This window comes from Cryphonectria parasitica (assembly GCF_011745365.1).
Source record: "Cryphonectria parasitica EP155 unplaced genomic scaffold M406scaffold_6, whole genome shotgun sequence".
NCBI lineage: Eukaryota > Fungi > Ascomycota > Sordariomycetes > Diaporthales > Cryphonectriaceae > Cryphonectria > Cryphonectria parasitica.
The window spans coordinates 1,052,613-1,069,891 of record NW_024468914.1 but is presented as its reverse complement, the minus strand read 5'-3'; the positions used below and the strand labels follow the sequence as shown (position 1 = coordinate 1,069,891).

General features: G+C 50.9%; 6 protein-coding genes and 1 non-coding gene across 7 annotated transcripts; 2 read left to right on the top strand and 5 right to left on the bottom strand.

Moving 5' to 3' along the window:
* Positions 1-1,968: 1,968 nt before the first annotated feature.
* On the bottom strand, positions 1,969-3,927 carry M406DRAFT_262434 (uncharacterized protein; the record flags this gene model as incomplete). Its single annotated transcript, XM_040917513.1, has 4 exons — positions 1,969-3,317; positions 3,398-3,519; positions 3,637-3,681; positions 3,776-3,927. Coding segments are annotated over 4 exons (1,668 nt in total), but the record flags the coding sequence as incomplete, so codon positions are not given.
* A 2,213-nt stretch (positions 3,928-6,140) lies between these two features.
* On the top strand, positions 6,141-7,655 carry M406DRAFT_292948 (MFS general substrate transporter; the record flags this gene model as incomplete). Its single annotated transcript, XM_040919061.1, has 2 exons — positions 6,141-6,934; positions 7,037-7,655. 2 exons carry the CDS (start codon positions 6,141-6,143, stop codon positions 7,653-7,655), a joined length of 1,413 nt encoding a protein of 470 aa, XP_040774268.1.
* A 299-nt stretch (positions 7,656-7,954) lies between these two features.
* Positions 7,955-8,058, bottom strand: M406DRAFT_t88. Its single transcript has one exon. It is a non-coding gene; the product is annotated as a tRNA-Leu (tRNA).
* A 397-nt stretch (positions 8,059-8,455) lies between these two features.
* Positions 8,456-10,867, bottom strand: M406DRAFT_340915 (putative oxidoreductase; the record flags this gene model as incomplete). Its single annotated transcript, XM_040921602.1, has 9 exons — positions 8,456-8,488; positions 8,564-9,315; positions 9,389-9,602; positions 9,672-9,919; positions 10,018-10,144; positions 10,226-10,487; positions 10,568-10,601; positions 10,696-10,780; positions 10,826-10,867. 9 exons carry the CDS (start codon positions 10,865-10,867, stop codon positions 8,456-8,458), a joined length of 1,797 nt encoding a protein of 598 aa, XP_040774267.1.
* Positions 10,868-12,308: 1,441 nt separating this feature from the next.
* On the bottom strand, positions 12,309-13,564 carry M406DRAFT_292947 (phytanoyl-CoA dioxygenase family protein; the record flags this gene model as incomplete). Its single annotated transcript, XM_040919060.1, has 5 exons — positions 12,309-12,571; positions 12,650-12,790; positions 12,869-13,094; positions 13,157-13,247; positions 13,327-13,564. 5 exons carry the CDS (start codon positions 13,562-13,564, stop codon positions 12,389-12,391), a joined length of 879 nt encoding a protein of 292 aa, XP_040774266.1. The 3' UTR covers positions 12,309-12,388.
* A 1,161-nt stretch (positions 13,565-14,725) lies between these two features.
* On the top strand, positions 14,726-15,956 carry M406DRAFT_73921 (uncharacterized protein; the record flags this gene model as incomplete). Its single annotated transcript, XM_040925674.1, has 5 exons — positions 14,726-15,031; positions 15,105-15,179; positions 15,247-15,299; positions 15,373-15,565; positions 15,633-15,956. The coding sequence occupies 5 exons, from the start codon at positions 14,726-14,728 to the stop codon at positions 15,954-15,956; spliced, it is 951 nt and encodes a 316-aa protein (XP_040774265.1).
* On the bottom strand, positions 15,948-16,722 carry M406DRAFT_357007 (uncharacterized protein). The gene has a single exon (XM_040923573.1). It carries the CDS (start codon positions 16,713-16,715, stop codon positions 16,182-16,184), a length of 534 nt encoding a protein of 177 aa, XP_040774264.1. The 5' UTR covers positions 16,716-16,722; the 3' UTR covers positions 15,948-16,181.
* Between the last annotated feature and the right edge of the window lie 557 nt (positions 16,723-17,279).

The following is a 17,279-nucleotide window of genomic DNA, read 5'->3' as shown; positions in this document are numbered from 1 at the left end:
TACGGCCGTCATTATAACCATATCGACAGCTTATGGACCTCGCCTTTCTATGGGGGTGTGAGCTCCGGTATCCAATATCGATAGGGAAACCGGGAAGTTCTTTCGTATGGCCCTCCGACACCATGGTATGAGCGGCTTCACCGTTTCCGCGGTCGCCTAGGCAATACAGACCGCGGAAGACACTTATCAGTCAGGGACAGATGTCATATTCTCGACTCAAATTTTTGAACTCCCATTTATCACTTATGAAAGGGTTCCTATCTGTTCAACCCTGGCTATCAAATTCTCCTGCTTCTGCTGCTCCACCACCACCCGCAGCTTCGTGCTTCTGTCGTCAAAAGAGATGTCAATGTCTCTTTCCCTCATCCTGGATTCATTACAACTGGTCCTCCTATTTCGGATTCTGATAAGCATCTGGCACGATCCGTCACGAAATCATGACGGATCATTATCACCAGAGACTTATTTGGATCCGAGACAACGCAGATTAGTTTTTGGGGGGGGGGGGGGCTGACATCAGAAGCTATGTTGGCACGGGTTTGAGAAGTCTAATGACACGGAGAAATCCCATCGCTTCAATGTTCAGTCACCACAAGCGATGATTTCGACGTCACCACGGTCAACAAGGAGAAGAATTTGGAATTGGCCGTGAATTTCTTCTACCATGCTCTCTGTATCATCCTGAAAAGGACTACCCCGAGTGCAACTTCTCTATATTCGCCGCTCCGCTGTCGACGACCAGAGGAGGATATTATCAGGTCCTGCTGTTGCAACCGCTCTAAGAGCGTGCGTTTTGTCGTTGGCGGAAGCCCATTTCCATCTCTTCATCTCAGTGGCTAGGTACATTGCAGAGAACGATTCTATGGCCCTTATGATCATGAAGGCTGCTTTCGGAGTTATAAACGTTGGGCTTGGGAAACGATATTGATCACGGCGCTCTCGGTGGGTGAGGGGAAGTGGGAAAAGAAAGAATATCCGAACAATGCAAATAAGTTCGGAGACAACACCAATGATATTGATAACAACCCATAATTGAACATTCTCTCACCAGATATGACAACATAAGAGTGTTATTTGCAAAGGTAAATTTATTGTATGGAATTGGTTTATCAGTAGCTGCATCATTTACGAGAGCAATGCGAGAAAAAAATTGAGGAGCTAGGCTAGCTGGAGTGATTTGATTGCATAGAAGCTCAACAGTCTGTGGACGAGCAGATTATTTTCTCGTCAAATTCTCATATACTTGCTGACATAGGGATATTGCAAGTCAAAGTCGATATCAAGAACCCTTCAAATACGCCCAACTACTAATCAATATGAAGAACGAGAATCTTTTATGCAAGGGAAAACCCAGGCTTTTGAAAAGAGACGTAACGTGCTCATACCGAAAACCCTAGACTATCCTTACCGATCCTTTAACTCCGCACCCAAACCGGCCATTCAAGCTCTTTCGGACTTTTTTGGACCCTATATTGATCCATAGCCCGATTGCGTCCATTCAAGACTTTCCATCAGCGTGTTGCCCGGATCCTCAGCAGGATTCGCAAAAGCCTCTTCCCAAAAGTCCTGGTTGTTATTGCCGACGCCACTCATGTCTACATCGTAGAACATGCCTTCGCCTAGGCTCGGGTTGGTCAGGAATGTGAAGTCTGGCATCTGCGATAAGGCTTGCTGCGGATAGCCGCTGGTGACTTGTAGACCGGGGTGCACGTTCATTCTCCTGGCGCCTCCAGCTGGGACAGGGACGGCTGGATCGTGGCCTGGGACCGCGTTCGCCTGCTGCAGTGACAAGCGTCGAGAGACGTCCATGCTGTTGCCAGGAGATAATGCCGGCAAAGGCTGCTGACGAGTGGCGGAAGGGGATGTGACTGGAGACATCTGGAAGATCTGCGCGGACACCGATGGCTGATCGTCTGAAGTGGTGGTGATGGGTACGGCATCGGGGATGAAGGTGGTCCTCAGTCTGTCCAAGAGATCGTAGCGGGTCGCCATGTGGCTGTTTCCCTTCTGCGACATGGCTCGAAGGAGCTCAAGGGCCGCGTTCATGGAATTGGTGTTCTGCCGATCGGTAGGGAACGCCACGCAGACCATGACGAGGACGATAGCGGCGGAAAAGGCATGTTCGGAATCCATGTAGCCATAGGTGGCTACGAGGTTCTTCTGCGCAGCGATGGTCATCATGTTAATCGTGTCCTGGGACGCAGCCACACACATCTCGATAACCCTGACTGTGGTCTGCGTGAGACCCTCCCTCCAGTCTCGTTCCTTGTCGGCCAGGCCTGCCTTGAGACGCTTCTGCACTACGTGGAACAGTAGCGGCCGCGCTGTCATGTTGATGCACTGTGAGTAGTGAAGAAGTGTCGACACGGACTCTCGGCTGATGCTCAGGCGTGCTGGGTCGAAACGCAGCTCCTCGGGAAGCTCCTGGTGCCACTTGGACAAGGCCATGATGATCTTCTTGACGGCGGCCATCAAGGTCAACCCAGACTTGGGTGTGCGGCGGTAGATGCTGACGGTGATCTCGCCACAGATCTGAGAGAGCTTGGTGTAATTTCCCAGGGCGTCTGCAGCCGAATAGTCGGGCTCGCACGGGAGCTTGGAAGGGAAAGAAACGCCAATGTCTTCATCATAGATGGTGATTGGATTGCCAGACTTGACACTCTGAATGCGGTCAAGGCTGTAAACACTCCACCAGACACGTCTCCTGCGCTCTCTTGTGAGATCGTCCAGCTCACTGTTGGTTGACTCCTGGTGCAGGCCAAGTGTGATAGCCATCCTGAGGGCCATGCCGACATACAAGAAGGCGGCGTCTCTCCTGTTCAGATTTTGCATGAAGTAGCCAACGAGAGCAAGAGTTTCGACAAATAGAATAGACCCTTCCTCGTGCACATCGGGGAGAAGCTCCAGCGCGCGAGTGAAGTAGTCAAAGCCAGGAGGACCCTGCCAGTCTATCCACTGGTTGACAGAATACATCTTTCCAAACGCCAGAATGACGAGCAATTTTGAGTGGACCAGGCAAGAGTTGAGGTCGCCGAGATCTGGAGGGCCCTGGTACGCCTCCTGCATGAGACACTCAAAAGCAGTTGGGTCTGTCCAGGCGAAGATGGTGCCAATGTATGTGTACTGCGCGGCGTAGAGCTGTCGGGCAATGTCCATCGGAGGTAGCCGGATATGACTGTTCTGCGAGAAGCGCCGAGAGGGGAGAGCCTCTCTGTCGTAGAATTCTTCATGCTGATCTAGACTTCCATCGTCCTGCAGCAGCGAGACCTTGCCGAAACTCTTGAGGAAGTGGTCCGAATGCGCTGGGCCTTTGAAGCCTGGAGAGAATAATCAGCGAAAGAGCCCTACGGAAATTTATTTGGGAATAGTAACGACTGTTCTCTGCATAAATGCCTACCTGTGGATGTACTTCTGGGTGACTCTACACTCAGCTGCGTGAACTCCTCTGGAAGCAACAAGTCATCTTCGATCTCGTCATCCTCCTCATGAAAGGATGAGGATCGAACGGATGCAGTCCTTCTAGCGTCCATTTGAAGATGGGGGTATGTCTCTAGGTCAAGGTCAGTAAAACGAAGGAGGTGGATGGAATCGGCCACGAATGCAAGGTTAATAATGATATTGTTTTTGAAGTCAGACGTACCTTCGTAGAATTTGACCTTGGCTTCGAGGCGTCTCAGGTATCTAATTACCGTGAGCTTGATTATTATTATTTTTTTTTAAAAAAAAACAGTACGTCTCTGATAGAGCTAATTAATTACTGTAAAGGACCACTCACGCTTCGCTGACAGTGATCTTTCTGGCGGTCTCATAGACACATTTGAAGCGGCCTGCCTGACATCTTGTGCATTTTGGTCGGTCTTTTGAACAGTAAGACCGACGATCGCGACAACGGTTACATCTGATGTGTATTTTGTCAGAAATGCCCATCCATCTGTTGAATTTCCTCGGCGGTGGAACTTACGCCACAGGCCTCAACAGATTCTCACTGGCCCTGGTGGGTGAGCCAGCGGAACCATGTGATGCCACGCGAGGCATGGCAGAGTGGAGCCAACAAGGTATCAATTTGGAGAAGGGGAAGGGCTAAAAAGAGGGGGGGGGGGGGGGGAAAGAAGAAGAAAAGCAATGTAACTCTCTTGTTCAGCTCAGCCTGGCCAAAGCGCAAAGGTCTCGATCGTCGGCACAATGTCCCGACTCCATGGGGCAAAAGGAAAAGGATCCACCAAGATGGAATTCTATGACAAGTGGACGAGTCAATGAATGATATAAGGTGTCAGGTCTTGGGTCTTGGGCTCTGAAGGCATTGAGGCTCTGTGAGGAGAGTCACATGGGGTCCGGTCATTGAGGCGAAGCAATGGTCGAGGCTGACGGCGGGGTGCAAGAGTAGGAGAGACATGCACGTCGTTGGTTTCGGCTGCCGCCAAACGGGGTGATAGCTGAGCGTGGGGCGGCGGGCTTCGTGCATATCTGAGGGCTTAGCACCAACAAACTAGGGTATAAATGCATATACTGAAGCACTTTAACGCCGGGGTAAACACTTCGTATGCAGTGCTCGCTGATTGTGCATGTCACCTTTCCCAGCTTTGGTATGGTCAACACTTCCATGAGAGCTAAAAAAGCCACACCGAAGCGGTTTCACGTAGCAACTGAAAAGACCACCAGACCAGCCTCGTCGGGGAGTGACACCGAGGTCAGCCTATTGAAGTTGGGTGAAGCCGATTAGGCGTCTTCTGGAACTTGGCAGTGGTACCATCCCACCGAAGAAGTAAATTCTCGAGGACTGACATTCCAGAGTTGACCAACTAACATCAGTTAATGCAGGTCGTGTTCTACGGGCCGTATTGTATGACCTGATGAGGCGCCGTTGTGTGATAAATATGGGTCAATTCCTAGTCAACACTGTTCACTTGTATAAGTACTTAGACTCAATGGGCAGATAATTATAGTCGTGTTTACTAAGTACTCTTATTATCGCTTGCGATCTACATTCGAGAGAAGTCTATGACTGAGAAAAATGCTGTTGATAACCTGCGTTTGAGGCAAAGTACAAGGGATGCATGGCATTGTAATTATTCCGGTTGCAGGAAGGGATGTAGGTCACAGTGCACAGTTGGTTCTAATCATCATATCGCTTATGACACTCAGCCGAGGATCTTGACAGAAACTTACTCCTGAAGGCTTTCATGATAACTACCGGTGGTGATTATCGGGTAAATGTGCCAGCACAAGCGAACACGGCTAGGAATAAAAATATGCATCTCCTGGGTGTTCACCTCTGCTTTGCTTCAGCTCAATAATTTATACATACAACATATAGCACTACATCTTGGGGCGATTGGAAATACTTCGGTCGCCAATAGCTACCTGATCCTTATTCCAATCGCTTTGATACTTGACACTGATTCTGCCCTTCGCGACCAATTGCGCTAAATTGTGATAAGTGCATATGCGATTTACTTAATGGAGTTTCATAGGGCTTATAAGCATTTCATTTCTGCCCCACACGTCGGGAAACCTCTCCGATCGCCTGTCTGCCTCCCCCAACGACCACTGCTAATGAACCACCAGGCGGCATGGCCCACCGATGATGTCTTAGCGGCGAGGTAATCCTTGGGGGAGGGGATCGGAGTCGGCACGAGACCGCGAGAGACGTTGAGCAGCAGTGAGCGTCATGAGCTGATAATGTCAACGTTCGCCAGTGTGGAGACGCTTTGTTTCCCCTCCGATCGGGCGATGCTACTATCTTATACCCCTATTATACCTAATTGATTGATAGCGCGACCATCCCACGGATGCCCCCCTTCGGCTTATCTCAAACTGTTTCTCCTCTGCTCCATCGGGTAGCTTCTCCATATGCCGGAACCACCAATACTATGTACAATCACTATCATTTATATTCTTATTATTGATGAGGCTATGAGCACTTTGATAAAAGGGTTTCAAAACCAAAATTAAAGCGATTGTCATGTCTTGAGAGCTTAAGAAAGGCAAAGACAAGGACCTCTTCTTCCTCCTTTCTCTTTTTCTTCTTTTGCCGATCAGAGCATCTAGCTTGAAGCAAGCCAGCATCCCCACAAAGCATGTCAGCACAGCCATCCCTGGACAACCTGTCCACCAAGGGCGACATGATGGAGAAGCGGCCCATGTCAGCCGACCAAGGCGCGGCGGCGTCGTCGACGGTCATCGAGACCATCGAGCCGGCCGAGGAGCGCAAGCTGCTCGCGAAGCTGGACCTCTTCTTCGTGCCGGTCATTATGCTCGTCTACCTCTCATGCTTTCTCGACCGCTCCAACATCGGAAACGTCAAGGTGGCCGGCATGCCCGAGGACATCCACGCCAGCACCGAGGAGATCTCCACGGCCGTCTCCATCTTCTACGCCACCTACGTCCTCGTCGAGGCGCCCTGGGCCATCGCGCTGAAGAAAATCACGCCGCGCATCCTGATGACGGGCCTCTGCATCATCTGGTCGCTGACCACCATATTTTCCGGCTTCATCACCAGCATCGGCGGCATGTACGCTGCGCGGCTGGTCCTGGGTGCATGCGAGGGCGGCTTGTTCCCGGGGTTGAACCTGTACTTGACCATGGTGTACAAGCGAGAGGAACAAGCGAGGCGTGTCTCATACCTCTTCGTGTGTACGGCCCTGTCGGGTGCCTTTGGTGGCCTGCTCGCGTACCTCATCCTGAAGATGGATGGTGTCGGCGGATATGCAGGCTGGCGGTGGGTTTACATTATCGAGGGCATCTTCAGCATGGTGGTCGCCCTGATCGTCTGGTTTGGTCTACCCAACGACCCAAGCAACGCATATTTCCTGAATGACCGCGAGAAAGCGCTCATGGGTATTCGCGCCCAGCAGCGTGCTCGGTATATGGGCACCGAGGAGTTTAGCTGGCAGGAGATCTTTATCACGCTTCGTGACCCCAAGCTATGGTTGAGGTAAGCAACTATTCAATCTCCCTCTCTGTTCTCACAGTAGAGCATAATATTATCAGAAGGGATTCCTCGCTAACATATTCCTTTTTCTTCTCTTCTCACCAGCGGCGCCATTCAGTTCTGTCAAGACATCCTCCTCTACGGCTTCTCCACGTTTCTCCCTTCCATCATCGAATCCATGGGCTACAATTCCCTGCAGGCCCAGTATCTCACCATTCCCGTCTACATTGTCGGAGGCGGTAGCTTCCTCGCCCTCTCCTTCGCCTCGGACCGCTTCACCCTGCGCTCGCCCTTCCTCGTCTTTGCCAACTTCATCGGCGTGATCGGCTACGCCCTCATTCTCAGCCCCGTGTCCAACGGCGTCAAGTTCTTTGGCACTTTTCTCTGCGCCATCGCCGCCTACAACGGCCCCGGCATCAACCTGACCTGGCTAAACGTCAACGTCGCGCCACACTATAGGAGGGCGGCGGCCATCGGGTTCCAGCAGACCCTGGGCAACTGTGCAGGGATTGTGGCGGGTCAGATCTACCGGAAAGCCCCTTATACGCTGGGCAATGCGTTCAGCTTGGGGTCTATTGGTGTTGCGCAGCTGGTCATTGCGTGTAAGGCACTGTATATCTCTCGCCAGACGAGGAACAAGGAAAAGATTGCCAGGGGAGAGATTCAAGACACAAGAAAAGTCAAGACTGGAGACCGTGAGCTGGACTTCAAATATCATCTCTAAACTGCTAAAGGAGGTGAACTCTTGCTGTACGGGGAATTTATCTATATATTTTGACGATGGTGTTAAGCCAGTAACAGAACAAGACATGACCACTGATATTGATTTGACAGGATTCTTTCCGTTCTTCTTTCCCCCGACAATACCTCACGTCCTCATAGAATGCGTCAAAAGAGAAAGAAGAAGAGAGAGAGGACGGACCACCAAGAGTCAATCAAAATGCAATTCCGTAAACCGGCCTACGTTCCATGGAATCATGTCTCCCAACAAAACCTGTAAGATGGCAGCTACAAAAAGTAAATTGACAAGAGTGAGATTCGAACTCACGCCTCTTGCGAGACCACGAAGAGATATTCAAGTTTGAAGAACCTGAACGTGGCGCCTTAGACCGCTCGGCCATCTTGCCAATGTGGATGAAAAATTGAAGAGGTAAAGGTGCTTCATGAGTCAAGGGCGGTGAAAGTGGATTGGCCATCTTGGATATTGACAAATCGGAAATTGGCAGGCCTCGTGTTTCTGGCGTGCTGAGTTTGTGGCACCTTGCTGGTTGTTGTTTAAATTGATGGGCTTGCAAAAGCTCATGATACTGATCGTGGCTATACGAGTTGTCCCAAGGGACAATTTGTGGTTCTATCCGTATTCCACAGGGAAATATCGTCTCTGTACGAGAGAGAACGAACTGATTCTTCGAAGCTTAGCAATCGGACGGCCAAATCTGATGTTTTATAATTCAAAAAGTATATTTAATATGTCCACTAGAATGTAAATGAATATCTCAAGTCTCTCAGCTATTCATCAGTTGCTCATGGTGACACGCCCTTGATGATATCAGAAGCCTATAGAAAAGTCAAAAGTTAGCACTGTTCACGCAAGAACGTAAAGATGAGGTTACCGAGATGGGGGAACCATACCTTCTCTGCAATACCATAGACAACTGTCATGAGATGTGTCGCCGGCATCAACGGAATCACACTGGCATCCACAAGCCGCAGGTTGCTCGTCCCATACACCTTCAAGGAAGTGTCCACGACGCCTCCCTCCTCCCGTGGTCCCATCTTGCAGCTCCCAGACGGGTGGTACAGCGTAGCCGAGTTCGCCCGGACAAAGTTCTCAAGATCCGCATCGCTCGTCACGTTCAGCCCTGGCGAAGTCTCGACGGGCAGCAGGGCCTGGATGGCAGCGGTGTCCCTGATGGTCCTGGTATACTTGACCGCTTCGATCAGGACCTGCACGTCAATTGGGTTGGACAGGTAGCCGGGCGTGGCAATGGGTGCATCGAAGGTGCTGTTCGAGCCTGCGCGGACGGTACCGCGGGAGTAAGGGTGCTCGAGTCCGAGAACCAGAGAGCCTGTGTCCCAGATATACTCCATGATGGCTGAGTCTGTGCTGTTCAGGCGGCTGTTCATGACGGCCTGCTGTTTCTCGTAGCCGGCGACCACCTCGGCGGGCGTGTCAGCTGGGAGGTACTGCGTTCCATTCTGCGTGGTGGCCTGAGCAGCGATGGAGGTATCGTTGGTGATTGTAGTCAGAGGCAAGAACAGTAAGAAGTCACCGGTGGGGGTAGAGTAGGGCCCTGTCTTGTCTAGTTCGTATTCTGCCAGTGCTTCGGCCGCGAATGTAGCATTGCTAGTGAGATCACCGCTCGTGATTTCGTCGGTGGCCACTTAGAGTTGAGGATTTTGTCAAACAGGTGCTCTCTGAGTGGTGTAACAAGAGGAAATATTGAATAGACTCACCTGTAGCAGCCGTGTACAGGAGAACATGATCCTGGAAATTTTGCCCAACAGCTGGCAGATCCACGGCTGTTGAGACACCAATCTCCTCAAGGAGACTGCTTGACCCAATCCCGGAAACTTGGAGGATCTGGGGCGTGAAAATTGACCCAGCAGCCAAGATGGCTTCTTTGCCCACGGAGATTGTCGACCTCTCCGCATCTACGGATGCTGCGTACTGATTTGGAGTTAGTCTGGATGGTTTCTTGAACAAGTAGTTGTTGAGTATGTTGTTGAGTTATCTTACCTCCACACCAGTGACCTTGGCCGTGCCATTGGATGAGTCGATGAGCAGCCGCGTTACTTGCTGCCCGGTAATGAGATGGAGGTTTGTACGATTCTTCACACCATCGTATTCAGCCTCTTCTGCAGAAGACCGTGTGATGGTGACTGGATCGATATCATGAGGGCAGAAATAGCCTCCAATCGGTTCTCCAGAGGCCTGGTCCTTCGGAATAGTAATTCCCAATTCCTCCGTTGCATTGACAATGTTGTCTTGAAGATGATATTAGACATACGTGGAGAGAGGCGCATTCATACGCAAACTTAAGAAAGGAAAAGAAATGAAGAAGAAAAAGAAGGACAGGACTTACGCGTCAATGGCCAGAAAAACGGCGAATAGCTGACCTGGATATTACCAGAATAGCCGTGCGAGCTTGGGTCGATCTCAACACCGTACTCGGCGACAATATCCGCATCGGGTGCCGTAAATTTCTCTTGCTGTTGAGAAAAGTTAGCCTTCCTTGGTCTTTTTTCTTCTTCTTTTTCTCTTTCTAAACACCCTGATCAAAGTATGCAAACCTTTTTGAAATACGGATACAGGCCATCATAGTCCCAGCCGGCATTACCCAGCTCAGCCCAAGCATCAAAGTCTGCTTTCGAGCCTCGGTCGAAGACCATGCGGTTCAGCTTTGTCGAACCCCCGACAATCTTGCCCTGGGGGATCGACACTTCTCGACCCTGCAATTCGGGATTCGCTGCGTAGCTGATGTTCCAGTCGTATTTGGTGCCGATCGCTCCGCCAGCCAGTCCCGGGATGGTGATGTAGTCTTCGTCCTGGTCGCTATAAAATCGCTAGTCAGTCTTCATTCTAGAGATTCATGTATGTGATTCGACTCTGTCCAAGGGGGCTTTCAAACTCACAAGTCTCCAGCCTCGATCACAAGAACGGTGACGCCTGCATCATCATGAAAGTTTGTCATTTAGTCTTGCCATACAAAGGTTGGTTTGAAGGTTAGGATGCCAACACGCATGTAGGGTATACGACTTACTGCTGTCCTCAGAAAGCCTATTGGCCACGGTCAAGCCGGCTGCACCTGCACCGACAATCACGTAGTCATAGCTGCTGGCGAGACGCTTTTCGCAGACATGTGTGCCAGAGAAGGGGGCAGCATTGGTCACTGTTGCAAGTGCCAGAGCCGCAAGCTGGTATTTCACCAACATGGCGTGAGGGAAATCGTCAAGGTTAATGGGCAAAATTCAAGGACAGAAGCTTGCAGATACAAGAGATCAAGAAACGACGAGAGGCAGTCATCAATGAGTGACAGTGATCAAGATGTCTGGAAAGGGTGGCATCAGTGAGGTAAGATGAGCACACATTCTCTTAATAAGGGATTCTCTAATGTACGCATGTACACGAATAAGGGACCGATAGTTCGGGAGCATTCCATTCTTGGATGAGCAGCCGGCCCGTCGAGATCCACGCGTTATGGTTGTTGGTTCCGGGTGCCATCCCGATGTCGTCAACATCCGGTGGCTGTGGTCGGCCCGCAAATACATACCGTGGTCAGAAGTAAAGTGCTTGTAGAAAGTCCAGAAAGGGGGGGGTGTTTTTTGACTAGTGAATTCCTCCCCCACATCGCAAACATGTTTCTGGTGCCAGCTGAACCTCCACGATTCTTCCATTGGTTGTTTGGGCCAGGAGCCAATGGCCCCTCCAAGAAATAGTTCTCGGCGCGCGCGCGCGCGCGCTATACGTCTATGTACTTCAAACGAGGCCCACTCTTGTGTAGAGAAGTAGACCCGAGATGTTTCTTGGTTTTGTCGAGAATCAGGGTATGCATTATGGTACCTGATGAAGTATGCTAATCATCTCTGCTGCTTTTCGGGTGGCTCGCTCGAAGGGGGATTTATTCTCCGCCTCATCCTGGACTTGGATCTTACGATGGCTCTCACGGCTATCGTTGGCAATGCAACATGGTAAATTAGACCAGTGGAGACAACGCTCCTGCATGTACCACAGTACCTGCAGGCTGAATTTAGAGTTTGAATCATATTCGGTCCTCTAGCCCGGAACAGGCATACAACAGCCCACCCCAGGTCCTACTCTACATATCGCTATGCTACAGGTAGGACGGAAATCCGCACCGCTGGGTCTTGTTGGCCTCTAGGCGAAGACTATTGACGCGTGAGGGACGCCCGTCTCTGAATCGGACGCTACTCCCTACCGCAACATTGCTAGGCAAGGACCGAGGAACTTGTATCTTAGTTGAAACATCTTGGGATTCGTAAACTTCCTTCTAGAAGCAATAGATTCGATCTTGCAGGCACTCGTGCCGATAGTTCAATACTAGGTAATTTCGATGCAACAGCTGTTCCTCGGCGTTTTAGAATTGACTTCCGAGCGTCAATTCTAATCGGCATGCTGTCATAAAAAATGACGATCAGTGTTCCCTTTCGCGCAATGAACATGCAAAAACAAAGACCTCCTGAGTGACAGCGAGACTGATCATCTCAGATTACCGTAACCGGTAAATGTACGGCAGCTGCGGTGCATTGATGTTGCCAACGTTGTCTGCTGCCGAAGTCGCGCTACATCAACTATATCTGATCACCACTGGGATTCTTCACGAAATGATCATTCTTCAGGTTAAAGGCATTTCGACACATAGGCTTGTCATTGTTATAAACTGGCGTCTCGTACGACATTGCCCATCCCGCCCTTCAGATAATCCAAAAGAATTCCTACTCATCAGACCCATACTGAGGACAAATATCAAACATTGTGTCGGCTTTCGTTTTCGAGAACTCGTCATCGTCATAAAAGTTGGCCCTAACTTCTATCCTGCCCTTAGACTGCCCCAAGAAGAACTCCTCCTGCGAGAGAGGAAGATGGAGACGCTGTTTAAAGTTTGGATGAAACGGGCTCTAAAGATGGCGTCAGTCAGCCTGAATGCCCCTTTCTCTTGGAGTTCATCATGATTGATGATTATCTCTGGTGCTCACCTGATACCCCAGTCCTAGCATAATCCGGTGCTTGTCAGAATTATTAGGCATACCAGCGTGCCATGTTCGCAGATCCCGGATCATAATATCCCCGCGGTGAGCCTCCGGCTGAAGTGGCGGACGAACAGCCCTCCGGGCCTCCTTGGGCCCTTCTGCGATCCAGGGTATGCGGGCACCTGCTTTATAAGCCTTGTTCGAGACTGTGCAGTCCTGTTCCACGGTCTGCTGGTCCTCCATTGTTGTGTAGACGGAGGACCCCAGCCAGAATTCCGTCGCGCCGTTCTCGACGGAAAAGTCGCAGAGGGGGATGTTGGCGATGAAGTAGTATGGACAGAGGGGGTGATCAAAGTTTGAGTCCTTGTGCTCGGGCTGACGCATACCGGCGGTGTTTGCCAGGGCCGTGTTGGATGTGAGCCAGTTCCAGATGGGCTTCGATCCCAAATAGCTGTAGGCCAGGTCAACAACAGCACGATCCAACATCTCTGCAGGCGCTGCTAAAGTACTCACGCGTTGGCGATTTGCAGGAGGAAAGAATTGAAGTATATGTCTTCGTGAAGATGGGCCGCATCCGTCACCGGTGGTCTTTGCAAGAAATTTGCTTCAGGATAGCACAGTCAGTCCAGCCCACCTCGCATGTCGAAGAGATAAGTAGTCAAGCAGCCGGGTGCGCATCTTACACTTTACGTTCTGATTATACGCCTGGTTCGGGTCGGACATCATCCTCTCGGCCTCCTTGCACATGTTATCGTTCAGCGCATCGATATGATCTTTGTCAATGACATCCCTCAAAACCACCAGGCCATCTCGGTGCAGCGCCCCAAGCACCTTCTGCAAGTTGCGCGGCGAGTAGACCCCCGCCTGGCGTTCCTTTTCGGTGGGCGCGATGGCCTGCGGAGCATCTATCTGGCCGTTCATGTCTGCGTGCGCCAGGCAAGACTCGATTTCAGACGTTGTCGTCGTCGTCTATTTGGTTTTCGCGCCCGTCAATGAACAGATCAGGCTATCGTCAAGACCACTTTTGTGATGAGAAATGATAACGCCGGCGGATTACCGGCAGTAAGACGGGAGCGGGATTTCAAAGGATGCCACCAGCTCAGCACTCTCCGCATTGCTATTCGCAACCCACATGCTGTGGAGGCCTACAATACCTAAGAACGGCTAGTGGGGAGTCCGAAAGTCGGGGGGCATGGGACGAAGCATCCATAATGTCTTTCTCTAACGTTGTGTAATTGGCCTATCTCAGCAGGACTGCTTTTGCACAGATATTTTGTATTCCACTTCTATCAGATTACTTGCACCATTTGAGTGTGATAGTTGAACAACAATGTGTTTCTCAAATTGAGTCATTGTTTACTTGAGCATAATGCAGGACACCAAGTTCATACGAAATTGACGAGTGCTTAGCGCAATGACTTTTTGACCTTCTAAACCGAGATAAATATCTTCAATTGGCATATCTACTCTTTCAGATTGCGCTTCATTGGCTGAATGCTCGCCTAGATGTTAAATATAATCCAAGCTTTATCCTTCCTCACTTTGCTCCCTGTTGCAGCATCGATATCAGCATCCCGAGGTTCATTGAGGCGCTACGGAGTTTGAAGATTCCACGGCAGAGTTGCCGACCACTTCAAATCATTTCATCACACGGGTAATGTATTGCTACTCTGGAACATTGGCAACACATACGCCTTGGCCATTCCAATGATGAGGTTTATCTGGTAATTACTAGACAATAAGACGCTTGTTGAAGATCTGAAACCCTTAGTTTTCAGCTTTGCATGCACAAAAGGGTACAAGGGCCCGATAACATGCCCTTCGGGGAACACCCCTTCAGGCTTGGGGGCTGACGAGCTAGAGTCACGTCAGAATCGAGTCTCTTTTTGGACAAGAGCCTTGCTGCGCCGCACCTGATGCAGCTAACTGTGCAGTATATATTCGAGCCAAACGTCAAGTTTCCTTGCTAGGACCCGCTTCACAAAAATCCCCCTTCCTTCTCGACTGCTGCTGTTAAAAACAACAGCAATTGGCTTGCGAACCTACGCGACTGGCAACCCCAGTAAAGCAAACTGTGTAAACATGCCTGTCGTACGACAAGAGACGGGATTGAGTATAAGTCGTCGCTTGTCCAAGTCAAGCCCACAACAGCACGCAGATGGAGATAGTCGTCCCGGCGATCTGACCTCGTACAAGGGCAACTGCCACTGTGGTAGGAACAGGTTCGAGGTCACGGTGCCCGCGATCACTCGAGCGACGGGGTGCAATTGCAGCCTATGCCACAAGTCGGGCTATCTATGGGCGTTTCCAGGCGAGGGTCACGTGCAGTACACGAAAGGCGGTGCTGATACGTTGGGGGAATTTGAGACGGAGGCTTTGAGGCACGAGGTTTGTTGATTTGAGCAGGGTGGAGTTTAGTTGAATTATGGTTGGTGTTCATGCTCTAACTTGGGCTTAACAGTTCTGTACTTCTTGTGGAACGGGTCTCTATGGAACTCATAAAACAGGACCGCTGGAGGGCAAATTAGGAGTCAATGTAAGTTCTTCGAAAACACAATGGACGGCTTGCGGTGATGATAAGCTGAAGTATTGTCCGACGGCAGATCCGAACATTCATTGGTGTGAACCCTTTCAAGACCGAAGTTGAGACAATAGAGTGAGTTTGCGCTCGACCCCTAGGCTTCGGCAGATAATGATCATGATGTGCTCACTTAACATTGGTTCTCTAGCACCTCTGCGAGCATCAAAGAGACACCCGTTCCGCTCCCCGATTCTCTGGCACAGAACGTATCCTCCGATGATGAGACCAAGAAGAGGGTCTATACTGGGTCCTGCCAGTGCGGGACAGTGGCGTTCACCGTGGTGACACCTGCTCTCAAGGATGTTCAGATCAAGGAGGACAACTGTAGCATATGTGTGAGGGTATGTTGACTCCCTTCAAAACTAATCCATCCAGGCCCACTAATATCATGGTGTGACCTCTTTACAGCGGGCAGCTGCTAGCATTTACCCCGACAAAGACCAAGTCACTCTTGTGGGAGAAGACAACACCACGGCCTACGCATTCGGCCGGAAGTTCAACCTCGCTCCTTTCTGCAAGACCTGCGGCGTGGCATGCTATGGTGTGCCGCTGGGACCTCCACAAGAGCTGGTTGGTAAACTGCCAGAGGCGAAGCAGAAATTCGTGGAGCAGCAGAGGCGGATCCGCCCCCTGTATATCAGGGCGATGAATGGTGTCGAGTGGGAGGAGATCAATGTGGAGAGAAGCGATGAAGGCACGGACGGATATGTGCTTCCAGAGGATGGCGAGTAAAAGCGGCCATTTTTGTACCGATTTTGAAGAGTAGTACGACGTAGGTTTTTGGACCAGCTTCTGAAGCAACTTGGCTGGTATGCATGCAGTTATGCACAAGGAAATGCAGTCTACACTATCGTCTAAATACCCAGAGATTCTAGAAAACCCCCTGACGCACGTATGCAACCCCCCCGTATACGCCAAGTAATGAAGCCCAGTAAAATTCGATGCTTGTTCCCATGTTCACCTCTTGAGCTCATTCACCAACTGTTCGCCGTTGAAGAACCGCTCCACATTCACAGCGAGGATGTCCAAAACCCGTTTGAACTGTCCCGTCGACTGCCAGCTGACATGAGGCGTGACCAAACAATTCTTAGCCTTCCACAGCGCATGGTCCCGAGGCAGCGGCTCCGGGTCCGTAACATCCACGGCCGCGCCGCGGATCTTGTCCTGTTCCAGAGCATCGATGAGGGCTTCCGTGTCGACGATCGGGCCGCGTGCAATGTTCACGACAAACGTCTTCTTGGCGCTCAGGATGTCGAACTGCTCCGTCGAGATGAACTTCTCGGTGGCCTTGGTCAGCGGGAGCGAGAGGACGAGCATGTCGAGGTCCTGTGCCAGGAACTTGTTCAGGTCGTCCTTGGTCGTGCCGTGGAACCACTCGCTGGGGAGGGTTCCCTCTGGGTCGCCGAGCCCGGGCACGCAATAGGCACGGTCGCGGCGAGATTCGGGTGTGAGCCGAGGAGTGGAGGTGAAAGCCAGGATTTCCATGCCCATTGCTTTACATACGCGAGCAACTTGGCGACCGATGGCGCCATAGCCGAGAATACCACTAGGAATGAAATCAGTCAGTGAGAAGTGAGTGTTTGAAACGCAACGTACGGCCAGGAAATGGATGATCAAGTGACTTACACTCGTGCATTGATGGAGTCTGCTGCCCAGGCTGTGGTGGGCGCCACTGCCCAAGTGCACTGTTTCTGCTGCGCTTCATACCTGGGGAAATCATTGCGGAACCTGAGCCAACTTCCAAGAACCCATTCGGCGATTTGAGGCCTGCCAATAGTGTCTTTCATCAGCAGGGCTCAAATCTTACCCCAGTAACCAAGCTGTATTCTGTAGAACTCACGCAGAAGAACCACTGGTCGTACAAAAAGTCACGCTCTTATCCAGATACTTGGGGTGATTAGCCCAAAGGTCCGTCCCTGCCGAGGTCACCTGGACGAATCGAAGTTTTGGTACGTGTTCTGTGCGTCCACCATCAGTGAGCTGAACAACCCCAGAATTGCCAGATCAAAAAGGAAGGGCGAAGGAAGATTAATCCTGATTGGGCCGTCAACGCAC